The following is a 14499-nucleotide window of genomic DNA, read 5'->3' on the forward strand; positions in this document are numbered from 1 at the left end:
TGTGTGTGTGTGTGTGTGTGTGTGTGTGTGTGCGTGTGTGTGTGTGTGTGCGTGTGTGTGTGTGTGTGTGTGTGTGTGTGTGTGTGTGTGTGTGTCTGGACTGTGGCTCTAATTGTTTTCTGTTGTACTCTCAGCAAAACCGGACCCTCCCAGTGGTCTGACTCTGTCTAATGCTGAGAGGGTCAGTGTGACTCTCAGCTGGAGCCCAGGACTCTCCCACAACAGCCCCATCACAGGTACCACACACACGCACACAAACAAAACATGCGAATTTTGGTATCTGTTGTCATGTGCTGATAGTGGAAGCAGCTGAAGAGGACATTTTCATTTCCTGCTGAGACTCTTAAACCTTATGAAATGTTCTGGATTTTTCTGAGATGACTGAAAAAGGAGTACAGCAGGCCACCAACCTCCACCAATCACACTCCATCTTCATCAGTTATGAAAAACATGGGTAACGACAGCGAGACCTGGATGGGCATGATTGGGAGGAAAGGCCTCCCCGATCTGAACCCGAGCGGTGTTTTGTTATTGGACTTCTGTGCAAATCACAGTTTGGCCATAACGAACACCTCGTTCGAACATAAGAGTGTCCATAAGTGCACGTGGCACCAGGACAATCGGTTTTGTAATCGTATCACCAGACCTGCGACCATATGTTCTGGACACTCAGGTAAAGAAAGGGGCTGCGCTGTCAACTGACCACCACCTGGTGGTGAGATCGATCAGGTGGCGGGGGAGGACGCTGGATAGACTCGGTGCACCTAAATGCGTAGTGAGGGTGTGCTGGGAACACCTAGCAGAGGCCCCAGTCCGTGAGATCTTCAACGCACACCTCCGGCAGAGCTTCAACAGCATTCCAAGGGAGACTGGGGACATTGAGTCCGAATGCACCATGTTCAGCATCTCCATTGCCAAAGCTGCTGCATTGAGCTGCGGCCGCAAGGTGGTTGGTGCCTGTCATGGAGCGCTGCTGACTTTGACTGAGAAAATTGTCAGACGGTGGAAGGAATACTTCCTGGACCTCCTTAATCCCACTGACACGTCTTCCGAGTAGGAAGCAGAGTCTGGGAATGAGGGGGATGACCCGCCAATTTCCAGGGGTGAGGTGACTGAGGCAGTTAAACAACTCCTTGGTGGCTGAGCCCCTGGTGTGGATGAGGTCTGCCCCGAGTTCCTGAAGGCTCTGGACGTTGTAGGGCTGTCCCGGTTGACACGCCTCTACAATGTTGCATGGAGATCAGGGGCAGTACCTGTGGACTGGCAGACCGGGGTGGTGGTCCCCATCTTTAAGAAGGGGACCGGAGGGTGTGTTTCAACTACAGGGAAATCACACTCCTCAGCCTCCCTGGGAAAGTCTATGCCAGGGTGCTGGAGAGGGGAGTTCGTCCACTAGTCGAACCTCGGATACAGGAGGAACAATGCGGTTTTTGTCCTGGTCGCGGAACACTGGACCAGCTCTTTATCCTCTCCAGGATACTTGAGGGTGCATGGGAGTTTGCCCAACCAGTCTACATGTGTTTTGTGGGCTTGGAGAAGGCATTCGACCGTGTCCCTCAGGGTGTCCTGTGGGAGCTGCTGCAGGAGTATGGGGGTGTCTGGCCCATTGCTACGGGCCATTCAAACCTGCAACAACTGTTGCAAGAGCTTGGTTCGCATTGCCAGCAATAAGTTGGACTCGTTCCTGGTGGGTGATGGGCTCCGCCAGGGCTGCCCTTTGTCTCCGGTTCTGTTCATAATTTTTATGGACAGGATTTCTAGGCACAGCCAAGTGGCGGAGGGCTTTCGCTTTGGTGGCCTCAGAATCTCATCTCTGCTTTTCGCAGATGATGTGGTTCTGTTGGCTTCATTGGGTGAGGGCCTCCAGCTCGCACTGGAACCGGTCCGTCGTGATGAAGAGAGAGCTGAGTGTAAAAGCGAAGCTCTCAATTTACCGGTCGATCTATGCCCCTACCCTCACTTATGGCCACGAGCTGTGGGTAGTGACCGAAAGAACGAGATTGCGGATACAAGCAGCGGAAATAAGCTTCCCATAACGGGTGGCTGGCCTCTCCCTTAGAGATAGGGTGAGAAGTTCAGCCATCCGGGAGGGGCTCAGAGTAGAGCTCCTCCACATCGAAAGGAGCCAGCTGAAGTGGTTTGGGCATCTGACAAGGATGCCTCCTGGGCGCCTCCTGGGTGAGGTGTTCCGGGCATGTCCTACCGGGAGGAGGCCCCAGGGCAGACCCAGGACACGCTGGAGAGATTATATCTCTCGGCTGGCCTGGGAACTCCTTGGTGTTCCCCCGGATAAGCTGAAGGAGGTGGCTGGGGAGAGGGAGGTCTGGGCTTCTCTGCTTAGGCTGCTGCCCCCGCGACCCAGCCTCGGATAAAGCAGAAGAAGATGGATGGATGGATGAACACCTTAGGCATTCCTGAAACAAACCATGTTGCTCATTCAACTTTATTTAAAACGTATTTATTTGAAAATTACAAAGAGTAAGAACAACATTGAAAAGAATGTCTATTTCAATAGCGGGAGTTAAATTCTGGAATGAGTTAAAAGAAGTAATAAAGGTCAGTAGTGATATAAACCAGTTTAAAATAAAACTCAAACAATAAATTTTAAATAAGTATAAGAATGAAGAAAATGCAATTAACCCAAGACAGCAGTCAAACTCATGTTTATTTTCTTCTGCAAATTAGCAAATCTAAATATAGTTTTAGTTGAACATGTGAAAATACTTTTTGAGATGTTATGTTCTAAGTTGAAGGCGTTGTATACGTTTTTGTTGTTCAAATTTAGATGATGAGGATGTAAACCTGAGGGGGTAGGGCTAAATAAGTATATACTTCTGCCTACTCCTTTTCAAACAACTGTATGGAATGATTTTATGAAACGTTGGTGAATGTATATGTTTGAAATAAAAAAGAACTGAACTGAACTGAAAAACCGACCTACAGCTGAAAAACAGCTGATGAACCGGATCATGTCTGACTCCTTCCAGAGTTCATCATACAGGCTCGGGAGGAGTACCACACGGAGGAGAGGAAGTGGACATGGGAGGAAATGAAGAAAGTGCCAGGCGACTTCAACCACGTGGAGCTGACCCTCCATCCATTCTCCACCTACCGATTCCGGGTCATCGCCATCAATGAGGTTGGCAGGAGCAGACACAGCAACTCCTCAGACCACCACAGCACGCCACCTGATGGTAAAGAACAATACCTCAACTTGTGCTGTGCAAATGTTGGTATAGATCCAATATCAAATAAATACAGGGCCAGTACTGCCAATACCAGTACTGATACCAAAGCTTAAAGGCAGCTTATGTAGGGAAGAGCAGCATGATTTATGAGATTCTGATTTCAACTGTGATTTTTAATTTCCACAATAATTAGTTGACACAACAAAACACACTCTTCAGCTTTTCGTGTATTTTAAATTGGGAGGTTTTTTAATTTATGTTTGCTATAGGACATAAATAAAATAGACGTGACCGTGAACATCACAGGTGCATGTTTGAGGTATACACTTTATTTAACACAATTCACTGGGCTACGTGCTGCAACTAAAAGATAGAAATAAAAATCGATCCTATCATGATAGTATCGATCCGATACCAGTACCAGCATTGGTATCGATCCGCCCACCTCTAGCCTTAAGTGATAGGATCCATGTGTCAGAGGCTGGAAAAGACTTCAGTGAATGAAACAACAATATAAGCTAGCAGCAGATGTGATGAGCTTTAGAGTTACAACTGCTACTAGCAGTGATTTTTATAGACTGTGTCCAGGAGCTCAATATGAGGCGTGGCATTACCCACCGGTTTTTGGAACAGCAGTTTATGGTCATCACCGTGTTGTTCTTCTGCAGGAAGTTTGTTTCTGCTGTGAAGTTTTACCATGGAGTCTGACTCACAGCTGAGCCTCAGGCTGACATTAGAGGGACGGAAAATGTATTTACCATTAATTACATTATCAGTCTGAAAGTTTCACAAAGAAATATAAAACATGGTTGATCAATGGTCATGGAGATCAATAAAGAAGATCAATACAGGATGACTGAAGTGTGTTTATTAAACTGAGATATTTTCCTTCACCCTTTTAGTTCCCTCCATCAACCCTACAGGAGTGCGCAGTAACTCCTCAGAACCAGGGACACTGGTCATCACGTGGGATGTGAGTACGTCAGCGTGTATGCAGTGGGCTCGAGTAAACATCCTCTGATATGTTTCATGAAAAGCACAGTCCACGGGCACTTCATATTCTTACTTTCTGTTGCAGGAGATAGACAAGCGTTTCCATAACGGCCAGAACTTCGAGTACGAGGTGCTGTGGAGGGAGGCCGATGGGTCAAATGTAAACTGGACCTCCAGCCGTGTGAGGTCTCCACCGTTCATAGTGAACAACACAGGAACGTACACACCGTTTGAGATCAAAGTCCGATCTGTCAACGATCTCGGAGGAGGACCGGAACCAAAGTCGGAGAGCGGGCACTCCGGAGAGGACAGTACGTCATCCCAGAGCTTCATCCCTGTGGCCGAGTGCTGTAATGGGAGGGCCTGTTATTGTGTGTAACTGGGAACCATTACAGGGCTAAAGCCTGTGTGCACCCACTGAGAGGACTGGAACTAAAGCTCATACATACACATATAGAGACAGTACATGATATCTACAAGTCAGTAATACTGATGACAGTGAGCCAGTTCTGAAAATATCAACTTAAAACAATCTGAGTTAACCATGTTTATCCATACAGCTTATGAATGCCATCAGTCATAAATAATCTCACTGCAACAGCTTCATGAAGCATCACATCACAGCTCTTTCTGTCAAAATGTCAAATCTAACATCTCTTGTTGGAGTGCCCGGCAGCTGTACACATGAATGCTTTGCTGCTGTGCAGGCTGTTAATCACTCAGAGCATATAGTGAAGTTTCCTGTCAGTGCTTAGATCCTGCTGGGAAAATGTCTTTAGGTCAAAAGTCAAGAATCTCAATGAGTGGATGATGGGAATGATGCAGCTGAGGGTTTAATGTCTCACGCTGAATGTTCGGCATGTGAATCAATAATTGCCTCTTTTGTAATGTTGTCATTTTGATGAGAAATACGAGTTTCAGCTCGAACTGACTTATTTCTGTTTAGGAGGTTGCACATGCGTTCTTTCACAGGCTTAGAGAACTGTTCAGTTAGAGGGTAGTTAGGAGGTAAAAAGGTGATGACTGCCAAGGTCATTCCTCACAGCAGTCATCACGGTTTCCTTCAGTTACCTCGAGCTCTGAGGTCTTCACTGGTCTTTGGAAAGCTCAGTGTTTTATCAGCAGCAGCAGCAGCAGCAGCAACGCGTGACATGACACCGTCCAAAGGTTCTTACCAACGGGCTAAGCTTCTTCAGTTCTAGGGTCAAATGGTGGAGAGTCCCAGATTTAGGCCATATGGGAGTGTCCCCCCCACAGAGGGACAAAAGGACCCCCTGATGATCCTCTAATCACATGAGCCAAGGTGTGAAACTGGGTGTGGGTCACAATCAGCCAGAGTTTCAGGTGAGCTCATTGTGAAACCTGACCCCACCTTATTATGTCATTTCCTGAGGTCAGATGGCCCAGGGTGTGAGTGGGCGTTAAGGCATCTGGGAAGGATCTCAAAACTGGATTATAGATTGCAGACAATTGGTGTCACAAGCTCCGCCCTCTGTTCAAAGATGGTCGCTCACAGTGGACATAGATGCTTCTTTCACTCCTCTTTCAAACCATCTGTCCTCTCTGTCCAAAATGTGAACATTGGCATCCTCGAAAGAGTGTCCTTTATCCTTAAGATGCAGATGGACTGCTGAGTCTTGTCCTGTGGAGGTGGCTCTTCTGTGTTGTGCCATGTGCTTGTGAAGTGGCTGTTTGGTCTCTCCAATGTAGAGGTCTGAGCATTCCTCGCTGCACTGTACAGCATACACCACATTGTTAAGTTTGTGTTTAGGAGTTTTGTCGTTCGGGTGAACCAGTTTGTGTCCAAGTGTGCTGCTGGGTCTGAAGTAAACTAGGATGTTGTGCTTGGAGAAAACTCTCCTGAGTTTCTCTGATACACCGGCTACAGAGGGGATGACAATGTTTTAAGTGTTTCCTTTGCATGTGTGTGTTCCTTCTTTTTTCCTTCAGGCTTAGAGGGAACATGTTCTGCCCGGTGGTGTAGGGTCCTAATTACTCCAAGTCTGTGTTCCAGAGGGTGATGGGAGTCAAAGAGGAGGTACTGGTCCGTGTGCGTGGGCTTCCGGTAAACTTCGATGTTGAGGTTTCTTCTCAATGCGCACAGCACAGTTCAGGAATGACAAACAGTTATCCTTTGTGTCTTCCCTAGTTTGACACAAAGGATAACTGTTTGCCATTCTTTAGGAGTTTTCTCCAAGCACAACATCCCAGTTTACTTCAGACCCAGCAACACGCTCAGACAGAAACTGGTTCATCCCAAAGACAAAACTCCTAAACACAAACTTAACAATGTGGTGTATGCTGTACAGTGCAGCGAGGAATGCCCAGACCTCTACATTGGAGAGACCAAACAGCCACTTCACAAGCGCATGGCACAACATAGAAGAGCCACCTCCACAGGACAAGACTCAGCTGTCCATCGGCATCTAAAGGTCAAAGGTCACTCCTTCACACATCTGTCTTCTCTTGGCTCGTGTGATTAGGTAGAGGGTCAATAGTGGGTCCATTGTCCCTCTCGGTGGGTTACTCCCAAAGAGCTTAAATCTGGGACTCTCCACCATTTGACCCTAAAACTGAAGAAGCTTCTCGAATGAGAGGTGAAACGTCTTCAAGCAACTTAAAGAAGTCCAGACGCTTTTCTTTCCAAGCTCCTTAGACTACGATGACCTGGATCAATGAGGACCTTCACAGACACATGCTGTTAAACTATTCATCATTTCAGGTTCACGTGCTTATATTATGACATCACCGTATTGCTTAGAAATATCCTGACAATCACAGACAAGTCATTACTGCAGCAATGGGTATTTACTAGTGTAATGAATTCAGCAGAAATTCAGAAGTTTGTCTCTGACAGAAAACCGTGCACACACACATACACATGTTGCGTATTCATATCTTGTGTGTAACTGACATAATGCTTTCCCTAGCCCCTTACCCTAAACCTAACCATAACCCAGTTGTAACCCTGACACTAGAACCACCTTTTTTAGTTTTAAAAATGCCTTCAGACTTGTGAGGACCAGAATTCTGGTCCCCATGAAGGCTGTTGGTCCCCACAACTATAGTAAAAGTCCAACTTTTGTCCCCACAAAGATATCAATACACATTCACACACACAGTCATAAACTGCGAGTTTGTGCAAATAACATCGCTGCTGTGCTGATTTCTTATGTTCATGCCTTGCTGCTTCTCTCAGAGCCAGAGGAAGCGCCGACTGGAGTTTCAACCACCGTGATGAACAGCACCATCAGAGTGAGCTGGAACAAAGCCCAGAGGGTCCGAGGTTGGCTGCTGGGATACAGGGTAGCACTTCTCATTGAGTTTAATTACCTGACTCACATCACAGAAATGCTCTTAACATTTAAATCCTCTGTTCATGTAAGGTTATTACTTGGTGCGATGTTTCAAAAATTTAATTGGACTTTGGCTTTGAGCCTCTGCCCATCTTTAATACTGAGAAACTTTATAATCTTTCTGTCAATCAAACCCCAGAAAATAGTCCCGAGTGGCATCTTTGATTAGTAGAATAATGGATGAAAACACAGGCTGATAAAAGTTTTTATCGTGTTCTGAATTTTTTAATTTCATTTTCAGCTGTAACTTTATCAAAGCACATAAAGTGTGTTCATGTTTCTCTATGCTTGTTTCAGATCTACTATAAGAGGCTGGCTCCCAAGGCCGAACGGAGCCGGAGGTCTCTCAGACAATCCCAACATGAGGAGGACAGAGGAGAAAGATCTAAACAATTGAGTGAGACAGACGAGCACAGCTGGCAGGTGGAGGAGGTTGACCATAGCAAGACCTCAGCGGAGGTGACGGGACTGCGACTGTTTTCTGAGTATGAGCTGACGGTCACTGCGTTTAACAGCAAAGGGGAGAGTCCTCGCTCCCCGCCGCACCACTTCCACACGCCGGAGGGAGGTGAGTTTCAACCAAACACTGCTGTTTGAGGGTCATGTGACCATGGATCGAAGTGCAATTTGACAGGTTCCACAAGTCAAAGGTCAGCTGATCTGAGCAGCATTGTGTAGTAAGTTAGCTGTCTGCTTTAATTACCAATTATTTGAAGGTATCAGAATGCTGCTCTTGTTCCAGCCCATTGCAACCTCTGCACCTGACCCAAAAGCTTACGACACGACATTCATATCCGAGCGGACTTTGACATTCAGACAGAATAAAGTCAACCGAACTTTCTTCCCTCGTGTCTAAGAGTTCAGGATCAGTTCTCAAGTTACACAAACCTCACCTGGAACTGTTCTGTGTGTGCAGTTCCTGGTCCTCCTGCAACTCTGGAGTTTGAAAGCCCGACAGAAAAATCCCTGATTCTCTCCTGGAGCCCTCCAGCTGAGACCAACGGCATTCTGCTGGGATACATAGTGCAGTACCAACGGGGTAAGGTCTGATCCTGGCTGCGTCATGAAAATAAGATGAAGTTTAACGATTGTGACTTTTCTTTTTGTGTTCATCCTTGAATTCTGTTGTAACTTTACTTTCTGGTGTTTCCTTCAGATTTCAATGTTTTTCTTTGTCCCTGTTTAAGTTTTATTTATTTCACTTTCTGGGAACAGCGTTTGGCCACCAAGCGTTCTTAGTCATGTTTTTCTGCCTGGTTTGTGTTTCATCTGTAGAGGTGGAAAGCAAAGACAGTCCTGTGGAGATACTGAATGTCAATGATCCCACAGTAAAGCACATCACGCTGGACAACCTGGACCCCGACAGCCATTACATCTTCAAAGTAACAGCATGCACAAAGAAAGGAAAAGGCCCTCCCATCACACGCAGGGGAGCCACCCTGCTTGATGGAGGTGAAACTTCAGAATTCTGCCTCACACCGTTTAGTGTTCGGCTTTATTTAGTGAAATAAAACCAAATTCTCAAATTGACCTTGTTTTCTCCACCCCCCTGCCTTCTAGAGCCTCCGAGAAACATCACAGTAACCTCTGGTAACGCATCAGTCCACCTGAGCTGGGTGCCCGGAGAGAGAAACCGAAACCACGGCTTCCACATCCAATACCTCAAGAAGAGCGGTAAGGACAGGACGGCTTGCAGGGAGAGGAAGTTTGAGGGGGTCTGTGAGCATGTGTGGACAATGACTCTTAGAAAGGGGAATAAAGGAGCTGGAGAGTAAGGAAGGAAAACATGTCTGAGTCCTTCTCAAAGTCTTGATAACAGTTCCCGGCGGTGATTCGACCAATTATTTTGAAGATCCTGACTCTAAATGATCGAACAGAGGTTTAAACTTCAGTGTTGAAGAACAGCATGCGGAGGCTCAACAGTCAAATCTGAAAAAACTCTCAAATGTCCAAAAAATAAACCTTTAAGGCTTTTTTCTCTTGAAGTTATACTTTGGTCTGAGAACATGACAGCCTGACTAATGGTTCAATCCAAAGTGAGACGAGCCTGAAGAACCTGCAGTGAACCAAGAACAAGTAAACAGCTCCCAACTTGTTATGATGATAACAAGTAGATTAAACTGTCACGACTCTCTGATGTTTCATGCGTATCCAGTGATTTGAATATGAATTTTCACACTGTTTTGCTTCTGCAGCGTCTCTGGATCAACATCACAGCAGAATTATTAGAAAGAGCAGAAGAATCAGAGACAGTTCATTAAATGAGAGGAGGAACAGCTTTAGGATTGATTCCTACTATGTTCTTCATATGTTTCATTCTTCTCTGCCGTGTGGCTGCAGGAGGCGGTGGGTGGGAGAAGTCAGAACAGGTCAACACTACGCAGGGTTTCTATATGCTGACGGGCCTCCAACCAGGAGCTCAGTACCACCTGAGGGTCATGCATGGAAACTCCACTTATTGGCAAGGCGAGGCAAAGACCGTGGAACCATGTAAGTATGCAGAGTAGTAGAGGTTGATGCCACAATCTTCACAGATTCACAAATCTAGCACTGTCGACGTCCTGATGCGTGCTCAATCATCCAGGTAAGTAAATCCCAAAAAGTTAATTCTGTTCATCTGGACGTAACGTTTTCAGTGGGAGAAACACTTCATCACTGATTTAAGCGACTTCTTCAGTCTCAGCTGACTGCAGGTTTCCCCAACCTTATAAACAGGACATTTGTATAATGACTGAAACCAGCCCACTGAAGGAACAATGGGCTGGGAGGTCAGTTCCTTGATCATTAGTATGCAAATTCTCTGAACAAAGCTTGACCTGGAGCTTTGATCTGGTTGGAGGATTGCCAGGATTTATACATTGGAGAAAGTAAACAACCTCTGGCGAAGCGGGTGTCACATCACAGAAGAGCTACCTCGTCAGGCCAAGACTCTGCAGTCTATTCACACCTACAGGCCAGTGGACACTCTTTCAATGATGAGGATGTAACATCCTGGATAGGGAGGAACGCTGGTTTAAGGGCGGAGTCAAGGAGGCCATTTATGTGAAAAGGGAAAGACCATCTCTGAATCGAGGAGGGGGCCTAAGGGTCCATCTGTTACCATCTTACAATGCTGTGATTGCAGCCATTCCCCAACTCTCTGTGAATGGGACTCATGACCATTGATCAATGAGCTTTGATCAGTGGTTGTTGATCAATGGTCAAGAGAATTTGCATATTAATGATCAAGGAACTGACCTCCCAGCCCATTGTTCCTCAGTGGGCTGGTTTCAGTCATTATGCAAATGGACTGTTTATAAGATTGAAACCTGCAGTCAGCTGAGACTGAAGAAATCACCTGGATGATGACGAAGCGTTTCTCCCACTGAAAACGTTACGTCCAATGAACAGAATCAACTTTTGGGACTAGCACTGTGGAGTTTTCAGGCGGGCTAATCTCGCTACCTGTGTGAAAATCATAATTCCAAACGCGTCTGGACTTCTTTAAGTTGCTTGAAGACGTTTCACCTCTCATCCGAGAAGCTTCTTCAGTTCTAGCGTCAAATGGTGGAGACACCAACTGTCTGCCATCTTTAATCCAGTTCTGAGATCCTTCCCAGACGCTTCCTGGGCCATCTGACCTCAGGAAATCACATGTTAGGATGGGGCTAAGTTTCACAATGAGCTCACTCGAAACCTTGGCTGATTGGGACCTACACCTTCACACCTTGGCTCATGTAATTAGGTAGAGGATCATTAGGGGTCCTCTCGGTGGGTTACTCCCAAAGAGCTTAAATCTGGGATTCTCCACCATTTGATCCTAGAAGCTAGAAGCTTCACAGATGAGAGGTGAAACGTCTTCAAGCAACTCAAAGAAGTCCAGACGCTTTTCTTTCCAAGCTCCTTAGACTACGATGACCTGGATGACTGAGAACCTTCACAGACATCATTCCAAACATTTCTGTGACAGTCTGTCTCTGTTCTCTCAGTGCCGTCAGAGATAACCGGCAGGTTCGCCACCCAAGGCTGGCTGATTGGACTCATCAGCGCCATCGTGCTGCTGGTTCTCATACTGCTCATCCTCTGCCTTATCAAACGCAGCAAGGGCGGCAAATATGCAGGTACGCTGTGGTGCGCAGCTGGACTCACACTCTCTGACTCACACAGACTCTAACGCAGAGTTAAAGGTTTCTTTTTTTCACAGTGAAGGACAAAGAAAGTAAGGAGGTGGACTCTGAAGCTCGACCAATGAAAGATGAAGCCTTTGGAGAATACAGGTGGGCCTTTTTGAATGTCACTCATGATTACAGGCTATGCTTGAAATGCATTTGCTTCCACACAGAACAAAGTGCTACGGTGGCCCTGCAGGTACAAAATACAGCAAGAGCACAAAACACAGAGCGACCCTGCGATTTGAGTCAGTGTGTTGTTGTTTAGTTTTTGCACAAAAATCCTTCATGTCGACACAACAATGAGATCAGTTATATACAGTATGTTTTTATATAAACAGTGATAATATCCCTGCAGTAAATCATATTATGAAACTTTGTTTTGTTTCTGAAACATCGAGTTTGACGGCTTCATCTGAGCGTGCAGCTCGTCATGCTCGCAGCTCTGCTTCCTTTCATTCACTTTTCTTTCTCCCTTCAATGCTCTGCCTGCAGATCCCTGGAGAGGTAGGACAGTTCACCCCTCTGTAGCACTCACATGTGTGTTTGTGTGTTTGTGTCGAGAAGCTGTTTAGATTTAATGAAACTTTTCATTCTGTGTGCATTTCTTTGAGTTTTTGTGTAATTAGGCATCATTTGCATAATCAGCCTGCAGTCCTTGAACACCAGGAAGAATTTTATTAACATTTTATTCATGTGTTATTTTATACTATGTTATTTCATATTTGTCTTTTCTGCATTTTTAAAATTGTTTATTTTATATCATTACATTTTTTTTATTTAAATACTTTAAATTTATTTAAATACTTATAATAACTTGATCCTCCTTAACATGATGAACTGTTAAAGAGGATGTACTTACCCATGCAGTTTCTTTCTTTCCATTTTCAGTTTGGGACATATTTCACAAATTTGACACAGTTATGATGTCACCGTGTCTGTGTGATGCTACACAGCATGTTCCTGCATTTATCAGACTTCACTTTTTGTCTGTGAGAATTTACACTGAATCTCTGTGCCGTCCTCCAGCGATGGCGATGAGAAGCGCTCGGACAGCCAGCAGTCTCTGGAGGAAAGTAAGATGGGCAGCGTCGACTCTCTGGCTGAATACGGGGACAGCGTGGACATCCAGTTCAACGAGGACGGCTCCTTCATCGGCCAGTACAGCGGCCGGGCATCTGTTCCCCACGGCAACGAGAGCTCGGGCCCCGCCTCCCCCGTTAATGCAGTCCCACCTCCCCCCGTCGCTCCCTCCATGTCGAGCATCCTAAATCGGCCCAGCTAGAGACACACATGGCCAAAACACACACACACACACACACACACACACACACACACACACACACACACACACACACACACACACACACACAATGTCAGTACATTCCATTGGTTTATGCAGTGAAGCTGTTTACAGTTTACAAACACACACAAAAACACACACACATACAACCGCGTGATTAGAAACTCGTATGAGCGAACAAACTGAGTGAGGTGAGGGCGAGAGCTGCACCAGCTGCTCCTGAGCTCGGTGAGTCAGGTTACATGAGCTCAGTCTGTTTGCAGGATTGTTACTGAACATGTAAAACTTCTGATTTTGTAACAACTGAGATGGTGTTCGGGACGCGTAGCCCGCCGAAGACACGCAGCGAATGTTATTCTGGTCTGCAGCATCTGATTCAGCTTCACATGTCAGTAACTACTCACATAGATTAACACCCAAATGAGTACATGGAGACAGTTTAAGAGCTATGAAACTTCAATTGAATTCATAATAAAGGGATACAAAACAGACTAGTTCTTATGTAGGATTATTAATGAATATTTAAAATTCTGGACTAACTTTTTGTAGTCAGTGACCACAAAGCAAACAGTTTGCTAGTCTGGAAGAACCAAGTGACAGCTGATTGGCTAACGGTGAATATCAGCTTAAACATAAAAATAAAATAATAAAGCTTATTAATACTAATTCTGATAAAGGATCCATTCTCTGTGCATTTTAGCTAATACAGTTTGAGCTTCTGATGTCCTCTCCGTACCCTTCATGACGAGTTCTGACACCTCAGCATATCTCAAACTAGAAAGTCACCTGAGCGGCTGCAGGTGGAGCTCCCTCTGAGGTTCTTTGGCTCTAACTGACATACATCTCTGGATTTATCTGGACTTCACCAGGTTTGTAGTGACCATGTTGTGGTTTGTTTACACGATGGAAAGCTTTGTAATTGGGCAGAAACAATTTACTGTTTACTAAAATCTTTCCTGATTTGATGAATGTAATTGCGAATTAAGCCGGGACTCGCTGAGATGGCCTTAAAGTGAAACCAGTCTCAGTCTCATAAGGAAATGAGTTTCATGGCTCAGAGTGTTGCGTCTGATTCTTGGTTGCTCCATCTGTCCACCAGGACAAAGCTGCTCTTTGACTTTTTACCTTAGAGTGGTGTTTGCACATGACGCAGTAAAGTTAGACTTTAAATAGAAACTTAGAGAAGCTGGTGCAGCTCAGCCCAGGAGACGGAGATGATTTATGGGAGAGCGTCACAAAGAAAAAGAAAAAATCTGGGAGTTTTTCATCTTTCATCTTGGACCAAATCACTTTATTTCATCGTAAACAAACATTTCAGTCTCTTTTTGTTTCCTTAGCATATTTATATGTCGATTTTTTATATTTATGTGTTTTTGTTACCAACTTATGTATCTGAGTTTGCATGCATGCGTCATGGAACGGTTTTTACTATTGATAGATGCATGCCAGCTTCCAGGCATTTCTAAAGCATTTCATTGATATTTGAGTTAAAGAGCGAGACTGTTACGCTC

General features: G+C 45.4%; 1 protein-coding gene across 1 annotated transcript in view; it reads left to right on the top strand.

Annotated features, from left to right (window-relative positions):
• The window catches only part of LOC146611458 (neural cell adhesion molecule L1.1-like), a 43355-nt gene extending 30296 nt beyond the window's left edge, over positions 1 to 13059 (top strand). Inside the window, exons 15-27 of the mRNA XM_085344119.1 lie at positions 135 to 236; positions 2988 to 3194; positions 4091 to 4161; positions 4267 to 4492; positions 7381 to 7487; positions 7835 to 8105; positions 8454 to 8576; positions 8813 to 8989; positions 9098 to 9211; positions 9878 to 10027; positions 11506 to 11637; positions 11721 to 11793; positions 12715 to 13059. Coding sequence (XP_085200245.1) covers positions 135 to 236; positions 2988 to 3194; positions 4091 to 4161; positions 4267 to 4492; positions 7381 to 7487; positions 7835 to 8105; positions 8454 to 8576; positions 8813 to 8989; positions 9098 to 9211; positions 9878 to 10027; positions 11506 to 11637; positions 11721 to 11793; positions 12715 to 12970 — 2009 coding nt within the window. The 3' untranslated portion in view covers positions 12971 to 13059. The remainder of the gene's footprint in view (positions 1 to 134; positions 237 to 2987; positions 3195 to 4090; positions 4162 to 4266; positions 4493 to 7380; positions 7488 to 7834; positions 8106 to 8453; positions 8577 to 8812; positions 8990 to 9097; positions 9212 to 9877; positions 10028 to 11505; positions 11638 to 11720; positions 11794 to 12714) is intronic.
• The last annotated feature ends 1440 nt before the right edge of the window (positions 13060 to 14499 follow it).

Source organism: Diplotaxodon limnothrissa, linkage group LG20 (assembly GCF_057381915.1).
Source record: "Diplotaxodon limnothrissa isolate DT_005_m linkage group LG20, D_limnothrissa_male_GT1.1, whole genome shotgun sequence".
NCBI lineage: Eukaryota > Metazoa > Chordata > Actinopteri > Cichliformes > Cichlidae > Diplotaxodon > Diplotaxodon limnothrissa.